At 57.2% G+C, this 17,701-nt stretch overlaps 8 protein-coding genes across 8 annotated transcripts; 7 read left to right on the forward strand and 1 right to left on the reverse strand.

The window, feature by feature from the left end:
* ABB37_09727 (hypothetical protein) lies at positions 1–1,815 on the forward strand (the record flags this gene model as incomplete). Its single annotated transcript, XM_015809359.1, has 1 exon — positions 1–1,815. A coding segment is annotated over one exon (1,815 nt), but the record flags the coding sequence as incomplete, so codon positions are not given.
* Positions 1,816–2,315: 500 nt separating this feature from the next.
* ABB37_09728 (hypothetical protein) lies at positions 2,316–5,956 on the forward strand (the record flags this gene model as incomplete). Its single annotated transcript, XM_015809360.1, has 1 exon — positions 2,316–5,956. Exon 1 carries the CDS (start codon positions 2,795–2,797, stop codon positions 5,954–5,956), a length of 3,162 nt encoding a protein of 1,053 aa, XP_015652035.1. The 5' UTR covers positions 2,316–2,794.
* A 375-nt stretch (positions 5,957–6,331) lies between these two features.
* Positions 6,332–8,290, forward strand: ABB37_09729 (hypothetical protein; the record flags this gene model as incomplete). Its single annotated transcript, XM_015809361.1, has 1 exon — positions 6,332–8,290. Exon 1 carries the CDS (start codon positions 6,950–6,952, stop codon positions 8,288–8,290), a length of 1,341 nt encoding a protein of 446 aa, XP_015652036.1. The 5' UTR covers positions 6,332–6,949.
* Positions 8,291–9,530: 1,240 nt separating this feature from the next.
* Positions 9,531–9,863, forward strand: ABB37_09730 (hypothetical protein; the record flags this gene model as incomplete). The annotated part of the gene is made up of 1 exon (XM_015809362.1): positions 9,531–9,863. One exon carries the CDS (start codon positions 9,531–9,533, stop codon positions 9,861–9,863), a length of 333 nt encoding a protein of 110 aa, XP_015652037.1.
* A 3,520-nt stretch (positions 9,864–13,383) lies between these two features.
* ABB37_09731 (hypothetical protein) lies at positions 13,384–13,884 on the forward strand (the record flags this gene model as incomplete). The annotated part of the gene is made up of 1 exon (XM_015809363.1): positions 13,384–13,884. The coding sequence occupies one exon, from the start codon at positions 13,384–13,386 to the stop codon at positions 13,882–13,884; it is 501 nt and encodes a 166-aa protein (XP_015652038.1).
* Positions 13,885–15,429: 1,545 nt separating this feature from the next.
* On the reverse strand, positions 15,430–15,735 carry ABB37_09732 (hypothetical protein; the record flags this gene model as incomplete). The annotated part of the gene is made up of 1 exon (XM_015809364.1): positions 15,430–15,735. One exon carries the CDS (start codon positions 15,733–15,735, stop codon positions 15,430–15,432), a length of 306 nt encoding a protein of 101 aa, XP_015652039.1.
* Positions 15,736–15,781: 46 nt separating this feature from the next.
* Positions 15,782–16,309, forward strand: ABB37_09733 (unspecified product; the record flags this gene model as incomplete). The annotated part of the gene is made up of 1 exon (XM_015809365.1): positions 15,782–16,309. One exon carries the CDS (start codon positions 15,782–15,784, stop codon positions 16,307–16,309), a length of 528 nt encoding a protein of 175 aa, XP_015652040.1.
* A 510-nt stretch (positions 16,310–16,819) lies between these two features.
* Positions 16,820–17,701, forward strand: ABB37_09734 (TATE DNA Transposon; the record flags this gene model as incomplete). Its single annotated transcript, XM_015809366.1, has 1 exon — positions 16,820–17,701. A coding segment is annotated over one exon (882 nt), but the record flags the coding sequence as incomplete, so codon positions are not given.

Genomic DNA, 17,701 nt, shown 5'->3' on the forward strand with positions numbered 1-17,701 from the left:
CAGGAGCGCGACAGCCTTGCGGCGCAGGTGGCTCAGTTGCGGAAGACCCTGTCTGGTTTAGAGGTGGAAATGGAAGTGTTGTCTCTCGAGCGGGACTTGGCCGTTCAGGATCGTGATGCGGCGAAGTCGAGCGTGGTAGATGCGGAGATGCTGGCGAGTGAGAAGGTGAAGGAACTATCGTCCAAGTTGGGCGATGTCTCAGCTGGGCTTGCAGAAGCGCGGGTGCAAGCGAAGACCGCTCTGGAGAAACTGGGTGCGGCGGAGAAGGACAGCGATGAGGCGCGAGCAGCTCTCCAGGCGGAGATGATCGCACGGAAGACCGAGCAGACAGCGTCACGTGACGAGCTCTGTGCCGTGATGGCACAACGCGATGCCGCGCTACACGAAGCGGAGTCGACGAACGCGGAACTGCATGAGAAGGTGGAAGAGGGACGGCGGAACATCGCGTTGTTGCAGCAGCAGCGGGAAAGCACATCCGCGGAGCTCGAGAGCTCTCGAAAGAACCTCGCCGAGGTGCAGACGGCCGCGGCGGGGCGTGCGGAGGCGGCGGCGATGCAAAACGAAGAATCAGAGCGCAGGTGCCAGCAGCTGGAGGCGCAGGTAGCGCAACTGCAGTCCGAAGTGCAGGCGACGAAGGAGGAGCTGCACCACGCTGCGGAGAAAGCCGCTGCACTCATGACACGACTCACCGGTGTCTACGGCACTCCAGCCGGCACGATCACCACCACAGCAGCAGACGCAGCAGCAGCAAACGACGATGATCGTAGCGGCGATTCGGACGGCGCGGGCGGTGCGAGGGAGTTCGGGTCGTCGTTGTCCTCCCCCGCACTGCGCAACTCAAACCCACAAAGCGATGCCCTTCTGCTGGCTGAGGTGCGCCACCGACTCCGCGAGCGGGAAGAGGCGATGCGGCTGCTGGCGGAGGGCGTGGAACTGCGCGAGCGGGCACGTCCGTTGGAGCGCATCCTCGCGGAAAAAATGGACGGCGCAGAGGGGAGCAAGCGGAATACGCCGCCAGAGATGGCGATGGTGGACGCCGCCGCCTCCGTGGCAGCGCGCGAGGCGCAGTTGGAGGTGCGGGCTGCGCAGCTCAAAAAGAAGGAGCAGCAGCTGCTGCGAGTGGCACACGAACTGCAGGCGAAGTCGCACGCGCTGCAGACGCTGCATCTCCGCGCCGCCGAGAGAGGCGGAGGAGGAGGACAGTTCGAAAAAGACAGCAACGACGAAGCGAAGCGCGCGGACACCGCGCCGGCGCAGCTTCCACCCGCGCCCATCACACCCGTTCGAGCACCTCTGCTGGAGAATGACAACGTGGAGACGAGCACGAGGGGACAGGGAGACAGCGGCGAGGCCGTCGCCTCCCCTCCGCCGCGGCCACCACCGCAGCCTTCCGCGATATTCATGGCGCCGCCCGACGACGTTGATCAGCATCAGCACGCGCGGGGCAGAGACGAGGACGCGGCCGACACGCAGGAGCGACTTGCAGCGGCGACGGAGGCGTACCGAGATGTCTTGTTTGGGCACATCCTGGAAACCAACGGCCTGCAGGGCTGTCGTTCCCTGGCGCGGTACCTGCCGGGCCCAACGGGAGGCCACCGAAGTAATAATGCGACGATGACGGACAGCGGCGCAGGGGGGCTGTCGGACATGGCGCGAGAAACGCGTGCGATGCTGCGGGCGTTGGAGGACCGACTCGACGGCTCGCGCGGGGCGCCGCGGGGGGTCGACCCGGCGGTGCAGCAGCGCAGCTTGGAGGCCTTTCGAAAACTGGAGAAGGCGGTGCGTTCGCTCTGTGGTGCCAACCTGGAAGCGTAGCGGTCGACCATTCTTCTTTTGCCGCTGTTGTTCTCGAGGTGATGGGGGAGAATGCGTGCGGCGGCCTCGCACTTTAGAGATGTTCTTTGTTATTCCTCTTAGCATTATTATTCGCTGGTTGTTTGTTGTTGTTGTTGTTATTTTTATTTCTTACCCTGTGTGGCACACACATACACACACGCGTGGCAACGCTGTGGAAAGCGCCTCCGCTGTACATTCCGGATTATATTCTTTTTTCAAACATACAGATGTTTAGGTTTCTTTCCTCCTTCATCTTCAGCACGAAAGCCGAACGTCGTGGATGGGTCGGTGTTGATGTTCTTTCTTTTTTCTTTTAAAGAGGAATAGACGCGGATGCTGCGTCGTACGTGACCTGAAGTACCGCGTCGCGCCGTCGCGTGCACTGCAAGCCTGTTTCTCGAACGCGGAGCTCCTTCGAACACCTTACCCTCTCTCTCCCTCCTTCGCCTTCCCCCTTTCCATTCGCATTGTATGAGCGAAGGTGTCACGGCAAGTACACTGATGTCCATGCAGCGAGAACGTTGCTCCCTCGCAAGACTCCGCAGCGACGCTTCTCTTACTTCCTTCTTTGCGCAAATCAACTGACAATCGAAGGAAAGAGACGGAAGGGCGTGTAGCGGCGCTCGCTGCACAGCGGTGTTAGCAGGAGACGCCCTTTTCTTTACGTGTGCGACTTCTACCGTGCCTCAGCGTGCGCTGTGCAACTCTCTCGCTCCCTATTATTATTTTTGTTTCCTGGTTTTCGTGTTTTATCTTTTACCTTCGTATTAGTTGTGTTGGACGTGGTGTTGCGCACGCTTCAGGATACATGCATATATATATATATATATATATACCTATGGGGGTTTTGTTTATTGTAATTGGCAGTCTTTTCCTCTCCACACGCGTCTCGGCAGCTGAAAAGCTATTATTTTTCTTTCAGGGCTGACTCACACGCCTCCGACAAAAAGAGAAACGAATGGAGCAGCGCGACGCGGAAGGGCACACAGCCGTCGGCAGCCGGTCTCTCAGGCAGGGCGCCGAGGCGAGCGGAGCGGCGCGAGGTGCTGCACAGCCTCCCACCGAACTCCACACGTCACCAGATGTGCACGAAGCCCCTAACGCTGCTCCTCACGCCGACCAGCTCGGCGGCCACGACACACCGGCGGCGACGGCAATGCAAAACCCGCGGACGAGGAGAAGTTCGCCTGCCGAGGCGTACCTCGCCGTACGAAAGATTCTAGAAGAAGTGGAACGGCAGCTGACGCACGCACACGCAGCCGAAGAGCAGCCTTTGCCCTCCTCCTCCTCCGTGTCGTTGTTGCCGTCGCGCACAGCAGACGCAGCGCAGCGTCAGCGCAACGCAGCAGCACGTGCACTGCGCCGCGTGCATTGGCTGGCGCAGTGGACAGAGAACGTGTTAGATGCCTACCCTTTTGTGGAGGACAACGCTGGAGTGGAGGGGATGCGCAGTGAGGCTGCACCTCCTGCGACGACGAGAGCCTCCGTCGTGCTGGAGGCGACGCCATCAAACGTTGAATCTAGTCTGATGGTGGGGACAGCCGGCAAAGCACCACAGCAAACCGTCAGGAGCAACAACAGCGATGACCGCTGCTCTCGGTCACACGAGGAGGCGGCGGCGGCGGCGGCTGTGCGTGTTGATTCAGTTGCAGCTGGACACGCAAACGGTGAAGACCGCAGCTCCGCAGGAGAACTCGATGGAGTTGTGTTGGACAACATGGCGAAGACAAGGGGGTGTGCGGATGAGCACGCGATCGGCGGCCGGTACAACAACGAACCCGTCGCAACCAAATCACCCCCGACACGGCGCCTCAACTGCGATGCTCCACACGCACCGCCGGTAGAGCGCCAGCTAAGTTTTCCGTCGGAGCACGGACTGCGTGCCGCGGCCGCCGCCGGTGCGCCGCATCCCCACGTTTCTCCTCCCCACGAACTACCAAGGGAAGCGGCCAATGTCGGTCGCCGTGCGGCGGTCTCTGCTGCGTCCGCCTTCACCACACCAGCGCCTCCGCCGCCGCCGATCATTCCACGTGATCGCCCACCTCTCTGCCGTGATGTTGGCGCGGTGCACGACGTGCCGTCGACGCTGGCGGAGCAGCGGGCGGCTTCGGTGTCGCAGCGGGGTCGCTGCGCGCACTGCGGCACCGCATTGCCGCTGCCCACGGTGACTGCGTATGAATGGTGTTGCGCAAAGCTGACGGGTCTGTGCAGCGTGGTGCGCTGTGGTGGTGGCGGTACTTCACGCTGTCTTTCTCGTACTGGCTGCTGCTGTCGTCTCTGCCTCTTGTGTCGACGGGGCGATGACGATGACGGTGACGGCGGCAGCGGCAGCGGCAGCAGCGGCGGCCTCGACAGCGACGTGGAGAGGCAGAGCAACGGCGAGGCAAGAACACCTGCCACTCCACGCAGTACGAGCGAGGCACGGCGTGCAGATGCGCGGCATATCATCCACGGCAGCAACCGTATCAGCAGCGATCGATGTCGTCGCGCGTTGATCGATGCAAGAAGGACAGAGAGAGAGGACTCGTACGGCGACAATCCAGAGCTTTCTTTCGCGGAGGACGACGAGGCAGGCGAGCGTCAAGGATTGCTGGCGCTGCGCAGCGCCATCCACAAACCACAGAACACCCATCTAATCAGCCCACCGCCGTCGCGCAGCGTTACCAGTCGGTTAAAGACAACCACCGCGTCATCCACTGCTGCTGCTGTCGCCGCTCGCGCTGCGGCGCACGGCACCGCGGGTGCGCTGTTCTGCGTGTATGAAGGCGTGTACCTGTGCTCGGCGTGTTTCTGCGCCAAACCTGACACGTCAGCGGTGCCGCGGGATGCTGACCGCGTCATCGATCCTGCGGCGTGGCAGGTGCGATCAACTGTGGTCCCTCGTGCAACTAACGGCCCCCATAGGTTCCGCGAAGGTGATGCTACCGGGTCTGTGGACAACAACACCAACGAGGACACCAATAGCGGAGATGTGTCTCCCGTGTACGCGGCCGTGACCCACGCCGCCGATCGCCTCAACCGCTGGTGGATGTCGCGGCAGCTTGGCGAGGACCCGCCGACGCCCGTGCCCTTCGCTGCGCCACCGCCGACCTCCTTCTCCGCTACCTCTGCCGCAGCTGCTGCATCATCTTCGCTTCCGCCGGCATCGCACGGAGTCGCAGCAGGAACAACCAGAGAAGCAGCAGCGCAGCATGCTTTTATTATCCCGGCGCACGTGCTCATGCGCTGGGACTTTACGCGTTACCCCGTCTCGGCACGCGCAGCCGCCGTCCTGCAGCGCCACAGCAGCGCTACGCCGCCCCCTTCCTGTCCTCCGCCGTTGATGGGGTTGTTGTATGACATCTCGGCCATACACCCTGCGCTGTACACCTGCGTGCCCGCCCTGGCGGCAGCGTCGCGGCTGCGCAAGCGGATGTGCCTCCTGCACGCCCAGATGTGGTGGTGTGCGCGCTATCGGGCGGACGTCTGGGGCGTGGATCGCGGCAGCCGTACTTCCTCACGCATCAACGGTGGCGAGAGACAGGAGGTGCCACGGGAACAGCAGAGTGAGAAGATGCGTGCGATCCTCCTGCAGCCTTCCGCATCGTCCGCAGCGGCAGCGGCGCCATCTGAGGGTGGAGCCTTTCCTGTACACCAAGTCCATGACGCTACGCAGCCGACCGCGTCACCGGTGCAGGCCCCAACTGGCTTCGGCGCTGCCCCTTCGCTGCAGTCCGCACAAACGGACGACGCGGAAGAAGAGGATGGTGATGATGCAGATGAAGAAGGTAAGATAGAAGACGCAGCGGAAGGAGCCACGGCGAGCCGCGGTACACCACTGCGTCCTTCATGGTCGACAATGACGACGCCGCCGCCGCCGCGCTGTACGCCGAAGCGGCGCTACTTGGTGGAGCGGGCAGAGGGCTGGTCTTTGCAAGATCTGTATCGCCTGACCACGCCGTGTGTCCCACCGGCGGCCGTGGCTGCTGCATATCGCGCGTCATGCGCAGAGCGCGTGCCGGTGGTGGAGGCGCCGTCGTTGTTGGGGGAGCTGCAGTCGATGTACGCGATCTTGCAGGAGCACCTTCGGTGTTGCGACTACTGCCGTGTGCACTGTCGCGACATGACGACGGGGGAATAAGGCAAAAATAGTGGAGGAGGGGCGGGAGGAACAGGAAGGGCGATGCTTTTGCAGATGCTTCCTTGGGCCTTGCCACGACGATCCGCGGCTTTCAACTCTGTGATGTGTGCCGCTTCGAAGAAAGTAAATAGCTAAAAAGAAGAACGAAATGCGTGGAAGCTGATGCTCGTGAGGACGGTCTTGTTGGAGGGGGGAGGGGGTTGTCGATGCGCGATGGATCAATCAAGAACCTTCGGAAAGGAGGCTGCCTCAATGCAAACGGGTGGATGTGCTTGTGTGCTCCCGCTACGGTTCGTTCCTCTTATCGACTCTTTTCTCTTTCTTTTCTCTTCCTCTCCGCGTGTCTTTCGCGCGTCGTGCCGGTCCGCCGCACACAGCAGCACGCCAGTGATTTGCCCTCCTTCCTCTTATCCGTCTTACTACACTTACCATTGCCATTATTCGTGTATATCTTTCGCTGACTTCCCAGCACGATATTCTGTACATCACTTACACCAAGTACGTATCTGATCTATTCATCTATTGTTTACTGTTGTTATAATTATTGTTTTCGCAGTCCCGCGTACGCACAGCGAGACCACTCTACTCCGTTGTCTGTGGGTTTCTCTCCTGTCGGCGCCCACGCACCACCCACCGGGCCTCTACCACTTCACGATCACAATTAGTATTACTCAGGCGGCTGCGTTTTCCCGCTGTGGTTGTTTTGCTGTTTCTATTTTTAAAAGGGAAAAACAAGAAAGGAAAGCTTATTTCTTTTGAAACCTCCCTCCGCGAGAATCGCCAGCGTTGTGGTGGTGTTGGTTCTTTAAACCTCCATTCTAACGCAAAAACACGTTCTTTAAACACTCTCGCCTCACACACACGCACACGCATTGCAAACTCAGATTTGGAGCTGCGTGCGGGGAGTAATCGCGCCATCATCCACATCACACATCATCATCATCACCATCTTCTTCTGCAGCCGCTACTGTTACTGCTGCTGCTACTGCGATCATGCCCGCTACAACCACGCCGTCCTCCGCCAGCGTATCCGCGGCGGAGGCGCTTAAGACTCACTTCACCGTGGACGCGACAACCGGTGAGATGGTGTTCCCGAGCACGGCCGAGTTCCAGGCCTACGCAGATGGCCGCAGCGCGCAGTACGACGCGGAAGCGCGTCAGCTTGGCAAAGCCAGCACACCGGCGCCATGCGTGTACATCTACAAGGGCTGCGTCTACGACGTCACCGAGTTCACCAACGTCCACCCGGGCGGCGGGGACATCATGCTGGACTACCACGGCAAGGACGTGACGGTGGTCTTCCACGACGAGTACAACTTTCACGCGCACACGAACTTGGCGCTGAACATGCTGCTGCAGTACCGCGTTGGAAAGGTGGAGCGTGTGGAGAGCGCCATGACGGGCCAGCACGGTGAGTTCGAGAACTACCAGCGCGAGGAGCTCACCGCCTACCCCCGCATGACGGAGCAGGAGATCTTCTACGCGGACTTCACCATCCGCCGTGATCGTGGGCTGTGCTGGCAGGCGATGTTTTTAACGCTGCCGCAGTACATGCACCTCATCAACACGCCGATCTACGTCCCCAGCTGCCGACTGTTTGACCTGGACTTCTTCGAGATGTTCTCGCGCACCAAGTACTGGGTCGTGATGGTGCTCTGGCTGCCACTGAGCTTCTTCTGGACGATGCGCGGCGTGATGCGCGACTACACGAACATCAACCCGGAGTGGAGCAGCCGGTTTGACTCGCTTCTCTACTACCCGAACAGGAACCTTATCTTCCACAACTACCCAACCGACAACGCCGCGCTCGCCGACGCGCAGTACCAACTCGCGGTGGAGCGCAGTCACTTCAGCTTCGTCTTCGTCGCCGCCTTCTGGCTCTTTGGCCTTTTTTTGTGGACGTTCATGGAGTACTTCATTCACCGCGTCGTTTTCCATTTTGAGCGGGCCATCCCGGCCTCGCTCTTCGACAACCCAGCGTGCAAGCTGCTGCACCTGGTCCTGCACGGCATCCATCACATCATCCCGATGGACCCCGACCGGCTCGTCTTCCCGCCGGCGATGTTCGTTGTGGCGAGTACAGTGATCTACCACGCCTACAACTACCTGATGAACGGCAGCTGCCTCGATGTGGTGGCGGGCGGCGTGGTGTGCGGCTACGTGCTCTACGACGAAATCCACTTCCTCATCCACCACCTCGACCCCACCGACTTCTACTTCAAGGACTTGAAGAAGTTCCACCATGCACACCACTACGTGGATGATCAGCGGGGCTACGGCATCAGCTCTAAGTTCTGGGACTACGTCTTTGGCACGGAATGCAAGAAGAACTAAAATATTTTTTTAAGAACGGAAAGATTCTCAAACTTTTTTGTTATATATAAGTAGGGTAAGTATGAAACATATTTATTTCCTGTCTTGGCGTACGCGAGCCGGCGACGGAGCGCACGGCGTACGGACTCCCGCACTCGTGCGGCTTTCCTTTCGGCGAATGATCGTCATCTTCGCTGCCGCAAACGTGCACCTGGCAAACTTTTTTTTTTTTCGTTAGAACGCGTTTTACTTGTTTTTTAAAAAGATGCGGGGAGGGAGGCTAAAAGATTTTTGTGCTTGTTTGGCTTTATTTCTTCTTCCTCCTCTCCCTTCTTTCTCTTTCCGTTTTTGGGGGGGGATGCCAAGGTGCGTTGTGACGCTGCCACAAGCGGGTTCACACCTCCGCCCCCCTCCTCCTCCTCCTCCTCTGCCTCACCCCCACCCCTCCTCGTCTCATCACGTGGGAAAAGGGGGGCTTTTGTGTTGTTGCTGTTATTTTGCTTTCTTCGATTTTTCTATTTTCTGTCGTGTTTGACGCAGCGTACGCAAACGTAGACATTGTTGTTGTTGGTGCTGCCTTTTCGGGGAAACGTACGCTCCCCCGTTGATATACATATACATACATACATATATATATATTTGCGTGTGTGTGTCTGTATGTTTTTCCTTTGAATCTCTTTTTTTCTTTGGTATTCGTTTTTGTGTGGTTTCCACTCAACAGAGGGTGGGGGGGGGGACGTATTTGTTGTGGTCGCTGATGCTGTTGTCGCGTACTTCCATTTGCTGTTCTTGCGGTCGCTTTGTTCGTTTCGTTATCTTCCTTTCGTCTCACCGACCACTTCGCCTTGACTTTTCTCTTTCTTTCTTTCTTCTGATTTCCTCTCTCACCCTCACAAACACATTTCTTTAATACAAAGTGTTAATTCTTCGCCCAAAGTAAGGGAAAAATATCTTCAAGGCAGAACACGGAGCCTTTTGTTACGCCGCTGTCGGGGGATGCTTGTTGACGTAGGAAAGAGAGGGGGGAGTGAGGCACACACACACACACACACCTCACATGCACGCAGCCGACGGAGTCTGGCGCTAATATATAAACGCTGTCTGTGCTGATCTGTTCTTCACCACCGTGTGATTGCGCATTGCTGAATAAACTTCAAAGGTCAATCGAGAGCTACGTGCGCATTGGAAAGCAGTCCCCCCTTTCCCTCCCAATAAAAAAAGGAACTAAATTTGCTCTTCTTGCTTTTGGCGGGTTTTTGAGATGCCCCTTCGCTCCACGTGTGGTCATCGTTGCCATACATACGCCGGGGGAGGGGGGAGGGACTGCGTCTTCGTCTGCTTTTGTTCCGCAGCGCTCGGACCCGCCTGCGGATCAACGTCCTCAAATGACTGGCTCGTTGGTGGTGGCCTTTTACCTTTCCTTCTCTCGTTTTTTGGTATTCCTTTCTTGCGCTTTTTTTTTTTTGGTACTTCTTTAAGTTTCTTCTTCTGGTTTTTACTCCTTCAGCCTTTCTTCTCTCCTTCCTTTGCTGGATTCTGGCACTCACGCTCTGGTTCTCCTCAACTTCTACTCGAAAGTTGTACTTTTTTTTGATTTTCATTAGAAGCAACTAGCCTTGCGTGTGCGTGTGTGTGTGTGTATGTGTTTTGCTGTTGTGGATGATGATGATGGTGTGCAGTTGTGTGTGTGTCTGTGCGTGTTGACGCTTTGGAGGGCCGTCTGCTTTGTCTTGATTTCCGTTTTATAGTACTTTTTCCCCTCCCGACTTGTGTTCGGCGCCGCCGTGCAGCGGTGACGTGCTTTGGTTTTGATGTTGGTCTCATCTCTTTTAGAGGGGATAAATCCGCCGCATTTCGCTCATACACCCCCTGCCGGAGCCGCTTCGATACGTTGCTGATCTCCGCATTTTTCTGATTCTTTTGACAAAGGCGTGCGGTGTTTTAACGTTGTTATTACACAATTTTTTTTGTTATCTTTTTTTGTTCGACGCGAGCGCTCTTCACACACGCGCACACACACACGTGGCGGTTTACGTGTGAGACTTTGGCAGTGGGAAGAGAGAGAGAGCGGAGAAGTCAGCTGTTCCTGTGAGAGCCACCTGCGCACGCGAAGCATGCCTCTCGCGCCTCTCCCCTCTTCTCGATGAGCGCAGGATGAAGGAAAAGCAGAGGATTTACATTACCGACCAAAGGAAGTAGCACTGTGACGAAGAAAGAGCTGCCGTGTCGCTGCTCTCAAGCCTCTTACGACGTTATAAACCTTATTTCCATCTTTCTTCTGTTTGTTTTTGCTGTTGTTGCTGTGATTGCTTCCTTCTTCATACTTATCATCACCTATAATACGTAGGGGACGTGTGTGTGTTTTTCCGTTATGTACGGAGGCTATTCGCGCCTGCTCGCCTTATTTATGATTGTACCCCAAAAAAAGATTTCTTTGTTTGTTTTACTGTTATTTTTTCCCCTTTTCTCTCTCTCTCCTCCTCTCCTTCCCTCTCTCTCTCATCTCTTTTCGATAAGAATCTCTAGCAAACTTCTGAAGTAGGATCACAAACGGAATTAAGGGGAAGGAATTAATAATGATGATGATGATAATAGCAGTAATAGAAGGCAGAGAATAAGAAAGTGAGTTGTGTTTTGAGTCCTTTATTATTATTCTGTTTTCTCTCTTTCTCTCTCTTGCGCGTGTGTCATTGCAGCGTGCGCTGAACGATTTCTCTCCTCTGCCCCCTTCCACCTCCTTTTTCCACCTACGGAGGGACCGAATTGTATTTGTTCTTCTTCTTTCTCTCTCTTTGTTTTTCTATGATGTTGTTGCTGCTGCTGCTGCTGTTGCTTGTGTACTCGATGGCGGGCTCCATCGCGCAATCCGTCCGCCTCCCCGCTTCTCTCTTCTTTTTTTTTTGAATTGTCCGTTGTCCGTTGTTGTTTCTGCCGCGGCGCAGCTGCCCCGAATTCGCGTGCCGTTCGTCAACCCCACACAACCCCCCCCCCCCCCGCCTTACGACTGCTCTTTTTTCTTTCCTGTTTCGCGGTTCTTGATCTACCCAAGCGGCTCTATGAAATCGAGAGAGGGAGAGGGAGAGGGAGAGCGACAGAGATGAAAGCGAAGGTGTTTCTCCCGTATCTTCTGAGTTGCTTTACGACTACCGCTGTTGCTGTTTGACGATGCCGCGTTGATGTCTCGACGCATCTTTCTTTTTCATTTCTTTCTCAGGGTGGGAGGCCGTTTGTTGTCGCTGAGTCGGGGTCAACGCTCCCTCCCTCCCTCCCTCCCTCCCTCGCCGGCACCTTCTCAAATACATCTCTAATATATATTAGTGGGTTTGTATGTATTTCGAACTTCGTTGTTTGCTTTTGACTTTGCTGTTTTCTCGCTCCGCCAAAGTTGGTGCTCGTTCTTGTTTTTTTTTTTCTCTTCTTTCAAAAAAAAAACCCCTAAAAGAATTCTCCCGTCGCCCGTCGTTGGAAGGTGAAGACCTCAAAACTCAAATAATAATCTTTTAAAAAGAAAATAGAAGACAAAATTGTGAGTTGAACGTTCTGTACCGCCAGTTATTATTTATTATGATTATTATGCTTCTGTTGTTGTTGTTGTGTTATCTCTTGACGATGCACAGCAACAACCAACAATGATGATGATGATAAGAGGAAAATAAAACACGAGCAGCACGTAAAACGCCGGCATCGTTCACGGTGCAGGCAAGCTCTCCACGTGATGCTCCTTCGCTTCTCTGCACCGCCACAGCGAAGCAGCAGGTAGAGCACAAGAGCAGAAGAGAGCCGCCAGGAACAACCACAGAAACGAAGGTGTATTGCCGCATTCTTTGGTTTGTTTGGTTGGCTCAATAAAGTGACGGTGTTCGGCGCTGTGAAAGGGAGCTGCTTCCCCGAGCAGAGTCTCGCTTGTGCGGAGCCGCACTTGGTGGAATGAAAAACGCGATGTGCCCGGCTGCAAAGCTTGTAGGGCCGCACACGGAGAATCCGCGCTCATCGTCGACTGTCCTCACGCCCACACGTACCTCTCTCCTTCTCTCCTTCCTCATCTTTTTTTTTTTTGGTTTAACTATTTCTTGAAACTATTATACATGTTTTTGTTTTCGAGTGCTGTGTTGTCTGCGGAATGCAACTGTTGCACCCACACCCACCCACACACACACACACGCGGCTCACTCCCCCTGTGTCCTCACTGACCTCCCGTGACTGCACGTGTGTGCCGCCTCTTTCTTTCGCTCTCTCTCTCTCTCTCTTTGGATGTGTGTGTCTCTTCACCGAAGTACTCGTCTGTGTGTGTTTGTTTGCTATTGGCACTGCACCATTTCTGGACTGTTGTCTTTTCGTATTCTGCGCTTGCGTGTGTGCGCGTTCATCTCCTGCGTGCGAGGGCGTCTGCGCACTTCACCCCATAAACGGTAAAGACAAGAACAGAACAAAAAGTCTTCTTATCATCAAACACAAACAAACTCTACAGCCAACAAAAAAAGAGAGGAAAAAAGAGAAAGGATCTGCGTTCACGGTAGCCTCGTCCTCTCCTATCAATACCTGCATGTGTGCGTGTGTGTGTGTACGTGTCGGAGGCAACGTAACGGATAAGGAGCACTTCACCTTACTGAGCCCCATCGGGTCATAGTCGTCCTGTTGTTATTCTGTATTACACCTTCTCCAAAGTCACATCTCTAAGCCTAATCTGGAGTGATTCAGGCGTGTCGAGTGTGATCCCTTCGGGTCAGTTGGAATGAATCTACCTTTCTCCCTGCCAATGCATCTACTCTCTCTCCCCCCTTTCTCCCTTTTTACATATTTTTACACATTTCGTGAAGCCTAGCGCTTTCGTTTTGGTCACTTGACAAAGTTTTTTCTTGTTCATACTCCGTCTCACATTCTCCATGTCGGTTTCCAACCTCCCAACGCCGCCGATTTCGACGTCAACTTCCTCGGCCACGTCTGTTGGCGCGACGGCATCGCCAGGGAGTGCAACTCCCGCAGCGACGTCTCCTGCTGCACCTCCATTGGCGGGAGCTCCAGTCACTCGCCCCCCTCCTGCAGCCCCTCTTAGCGAGAGGGCTGCATCCTTTCGTGAAGCGGTGACGCAACTGGAGGAGTTGCGCAACTCGGGTATGCTGGGTGGTGAACAGTACGTCACTTTGGTGGACTCCCTTACCCGCCAGTACCTAAACCCCACCACCCCCACAACTGCTGCTGCAACGACATTTTCCGGTGGCATGGACTCCACACTCTCTTGGGACGTCAGTGTGATGTCGCGGGAGAACTACGTCCGCATGTACCCCTGGGCTCCGGAGTACGTGAAGGCCAAGTTGGGCCTTACTCGTATTGAACAAGAGTACGCAGAGAAAGGGTGCTGGGACCACCTGCGGAACTTGGCGTTGGAGCGCGCGCGACAGAACAGCCTTTGCTCCATCGAGCGCATGCTTTTGTCCATGTTTCTTTGGGACGAGGACGCTAAAAAGTCGGCGTTCTTCCTCGCGCATTATATCCTCACTGTGCCGGAGGGTCTGGCGACCCTGTACCACAACGTACGTGCCCTGGAACTGGTGGAACCCGTGGCGCGGCGGCATCAGGCGGCGACTGTGTGCGACTTCCCGGAAGCCATATGGTAACCGGTTCAGGGCCACGACATGTATACCCTGTTAATGAGGGGCACACCGGCTGAGGCCTTGCACGGGGGATCGGATTGCAACCGTTGCTCGTTGGCCCCGGAAGAGCAGACGCTGACCGGTGGGGCATCCCTTGCGCCCGTACGTGATGGCGAGGGCAACGTAGTGGCCCATGTGGATCTGTCGGACCTCGAGGCCTTCCTTGGAGGACTGCAAGCCTCGGATGCGCAGCGGCACCAGGAGATAGAGTCGAAATTGAAGACTCTCATCTCTACTGCGCGGAACCAGGAGCAGCAGCAACACCAGCAGCAACGCCGCACCAACGCTGGCCGCGCGCGCTCTCGCCGTACCGCGTACTACAGCGGCGGCGCTGCCCCCGACACGGTACCCTCCTCCGCCGTTCGCCCACCAAAAAACGAGGGAGCCCTGCCGCCCCGGTAAAGGGCCGGCGGGGCCACCAGAGGCTCATCCAGCTGCGCCGTTCGGTGAGGTCGTGTGGGGAGGTGACCTCCGCCAAGGGCGCACGTCCAGTGTTGAGCTGGATGACCTGTATCGCCGCTACCTCCCTTCGGGGCAGACGTTCCCGTGTCGCACTTTACCCGACCTTGCGCCACGTGGTGTCCTTGACCCCCTCTCCAACCCCGCTGTCTCTGCCCTCAAGCGGAAGATCGAAGCCCGCCTGATGGCGCACGGCACATTGTATGTCCCCCTCTTTAGCCACCACCACTGGATCGCAGGCATCCTCTCCAGTGCGTCTTGTGATGGAACAGGCGAGGGACTGCTTCTCCGGATCTTCGACTCTGCGCCGTCTTGGGCGGTTCACAGAGATTTGTGGAAGCGGGTCCGTCGCATCTGGCCTGCGATAGAGCTGGAATTTTGCCCTTGCCAGCGTCAGGCACGCGACAGCGACGACTGTGGCATTTTCATGACAGCGAACTTCTTTGCGCATCATTTAGGCATCACCATCGTCCCCGCGGCTGACCTCCCGGCACGCCTGCGGACTTTTCTCTTCGCCGCAGCCCAGAACCACCCGAAAAGAGACGTTTTTCTGCGCAACATCAGCGCGGCCCTCCTCGGGAAGCCTTCCTCCCTCATTCCTGCGCCGCACCAGGCGCCTGCAACCCCACCACCTCCAACGGCCCTGAACAAATTGCAGCCGGCCGCCACGACGGACTCACCGCTTACGGGTGGTGCCGAGGTTGCTTGGGAGGCGACCTACGAGTCGAGCGATCCCCACGCGCGGGTGAACGGTATGGGCTACATGTTGTCCGCATCTGTATTGGCTTCGGTGGCTGACGGTCAGTATCGCGCGCTTACGATTCCTGATAGTCCTGTGTTCAGCGCACGGTCCATTTCCCCATGTGGGTCGGCCACCGGGGAACCCTGAGCAACGGCCCTCTGATTAACGTGTCGTCGCGGCCCAGGAGATGGCAAACCAGTGTGTAACGGCGCGCGGAGCACGTACAAGCCGACAGATGCCGCGGAGACCTCACGCGTCACCATATCGTGGTCACGCTGCTCGGTACGTGAGCGGACATCCGCATGGTGCTAAGCCTCGAGCGCGAAGACGTGCTCATCGATGCTGGCCGGAAGCGGGACATCCTCCATTGCTCGGATCAAGAAAAAATATCGTCTGGAGCGGATATCCACGTCCTCAAGAATACGCGGTGGCCCCATTGGCTGCTGTACCCCATAGTGAAGAGGAGTGTGCCCAAGCTTCGCGAGGGCGGACGGAACGCTTTGCGGCACTCCCGTCGGGAAACCGGCGCGAGTGACGCGCTGACGGATGGCGGGGCCTTTAAACTGGAACGGCAGGCATCCGGAGGGGTGTGCCTGTCCGCGGGATTGGTTCATCCATCCCGGAAAGCCCCCTCATGTGTCTCAGGTGGCGTGGGCGGCTATGAACCCGCAGGTGCGCATCCAACACCGCACGTGGCTGGAGAACCTGCGCGCGATGCCCCAGGATCTCTTGTCGCTCCCGCTGCACACGGCGGCGGTCGAGCTGGTGCGAAGGATGGGCTGCGCACGCCATTGGAAGTGGTCGACGATGGCGCGACACTACGTATCCATTCAGGTCGCTCTACTCCAGCTGCCCCTCTACACAAACCAGACGCGGCCGGTGGACTTGGCCCGGGAACCGGAGTGGCGCCAAGCTATATCTGGAGCCCGACGTTTCGAGCGCGAGTCGGAGCCACAGCCGCCGGTGCCGTTGTCGGTGGAGGAGTACAAGCGGGTCTTGACTGCAGTCCGCGTCGACCCCGAGTCTCACGCTTTTCTTGTGCTGATGTGGGCCTGCGCTGCGCGGCCTGGCGATGTGACGAACCTCCTCGTCAAGGACATTCATTTTGCAGAAGAGGTAGCACCCCGTTCGGTCCGCATGCAGGTGACGGTGCGTCGGGGAAAAGGTGCCCGGTTCCGCGGGCCGTAGACGATCCCGACAGTTTTGAGCCGCGAGGATGCCAGCGTGGTGCAACGCATCACGGGGTCTCCAACCGCGTGTGACCGGTGATCCGCATCAGGATCGCCTCCGGCACCCCTTGCGCCGCTAGGTTCCTGGTGGCCCCCTTGCGAAGCGACGGAAGCGCCGCCGACGAGTTCACCGCACGGATGGCCTCTCGCACTCGGGTGCGCAGCGGGATATCGTCGGGGAATATTCTGCCCCCGAGTGGACGGTTCGCCTGCGGCGGTACTTGGGCTATGGCCTGCAAGCTACGGCGGAGGACGTAGCCGCACAGGACAACGTTGCTGCGGTCTTGCAAAGGCAGAGCACCTAGGCCGGAAGGCCCCCACTGCAAGAGACTTGAGGGTTGACGACAACGTCCTCCTTGCGGAGATCCGCCGGCGTGAAGGGCTACCACCGCTGCAGCTTCCACCACCGTCCGCCTGGCCACTGCATCTCAAAGAGACGACGCCCCTCGACGCGGAAGCGCTTTTCCGCATGCCCACCGCCCACTCCTGGACTCGCAGTTTTTTGTCGGAGTCGTTCCGTTACATGCGACCCGAAACATTTCAGTTCCTGCGCACGTCGCGCACGGTGAAAACTGTCAAACTGTCGCAGACGGATTTGGAGGCGGCTGTGGCCCGCGGCAAGTTTGAGCGCTGCAGCGAGAATGTGCGCCACCCGCTCCCAGATGGGGTGCACGGTGTGAACTTGTTCACCGTGTACGAGGCGAAGGGCCGCCGCCGCTTGATAACGGAGTCGCACCTCAACGGAGTCATCCGGAAGAGTGAACTCCCCTCCATCACCCGCCTATCGCGTCTGGAGCGCCGCCAACGTCTCCGCTTCGCCCGATACATGTTCCAGCTCGACTTCGAGGCGTTCTACGACGCTATCCCTCTGCCAGAGGAGATCAGGGACAAGTTCGTTTTTCGCGCGCGAGATGGTGGCATGTATCGCCTGAAGACGCTCCCGACTGGTGCGAGGTGGAGCGTCGCAGTAGGCCAGGCAGTTACGTGGACCATCGTCGACATAGACACTCCCGTGTTTATTGAAACGATGATCGACAACATCTTGGTGGCCGCGGCGGAGGGTCAGGAAGCGGCATTTGTGTCGGCGGTGCGCCAGATTGTTGGCCGGATACGGCAAGCCAACCTCCTCACCTCCCCTGAGCGGGAGACTGTGGCTTCGTGGACGGATGAAGAGCTGTTGTGCGAAGGAAGAAAAGGTTGTGTGTTTTGGGGTGAAGAGTTTGCCTGGATGGAGGGGCAGCGGCAGGTTCGCAATTCGATCAAGACGGTGACCAAGCTGGATTTAGCGGCGCAAAAAGACCAGTTCACCATTCGATCCTTCGCGTCGTTGGTGTCACTTATTAGTTACGCA

Source organism: Leptomonas pyrrhocoris, assembly GCF_001293395.1.
Source record: "Leptomonas pyrrhocoris isolate H10 chromosome Unknown, whole genome shotgun sequence".
NCBI lineage: Eukaryota > Euglenozoa > Kinetoplastea > Trypanosomatida > Trypanosomatidae > Leptomonas > Leptomonas pyrrhocoris.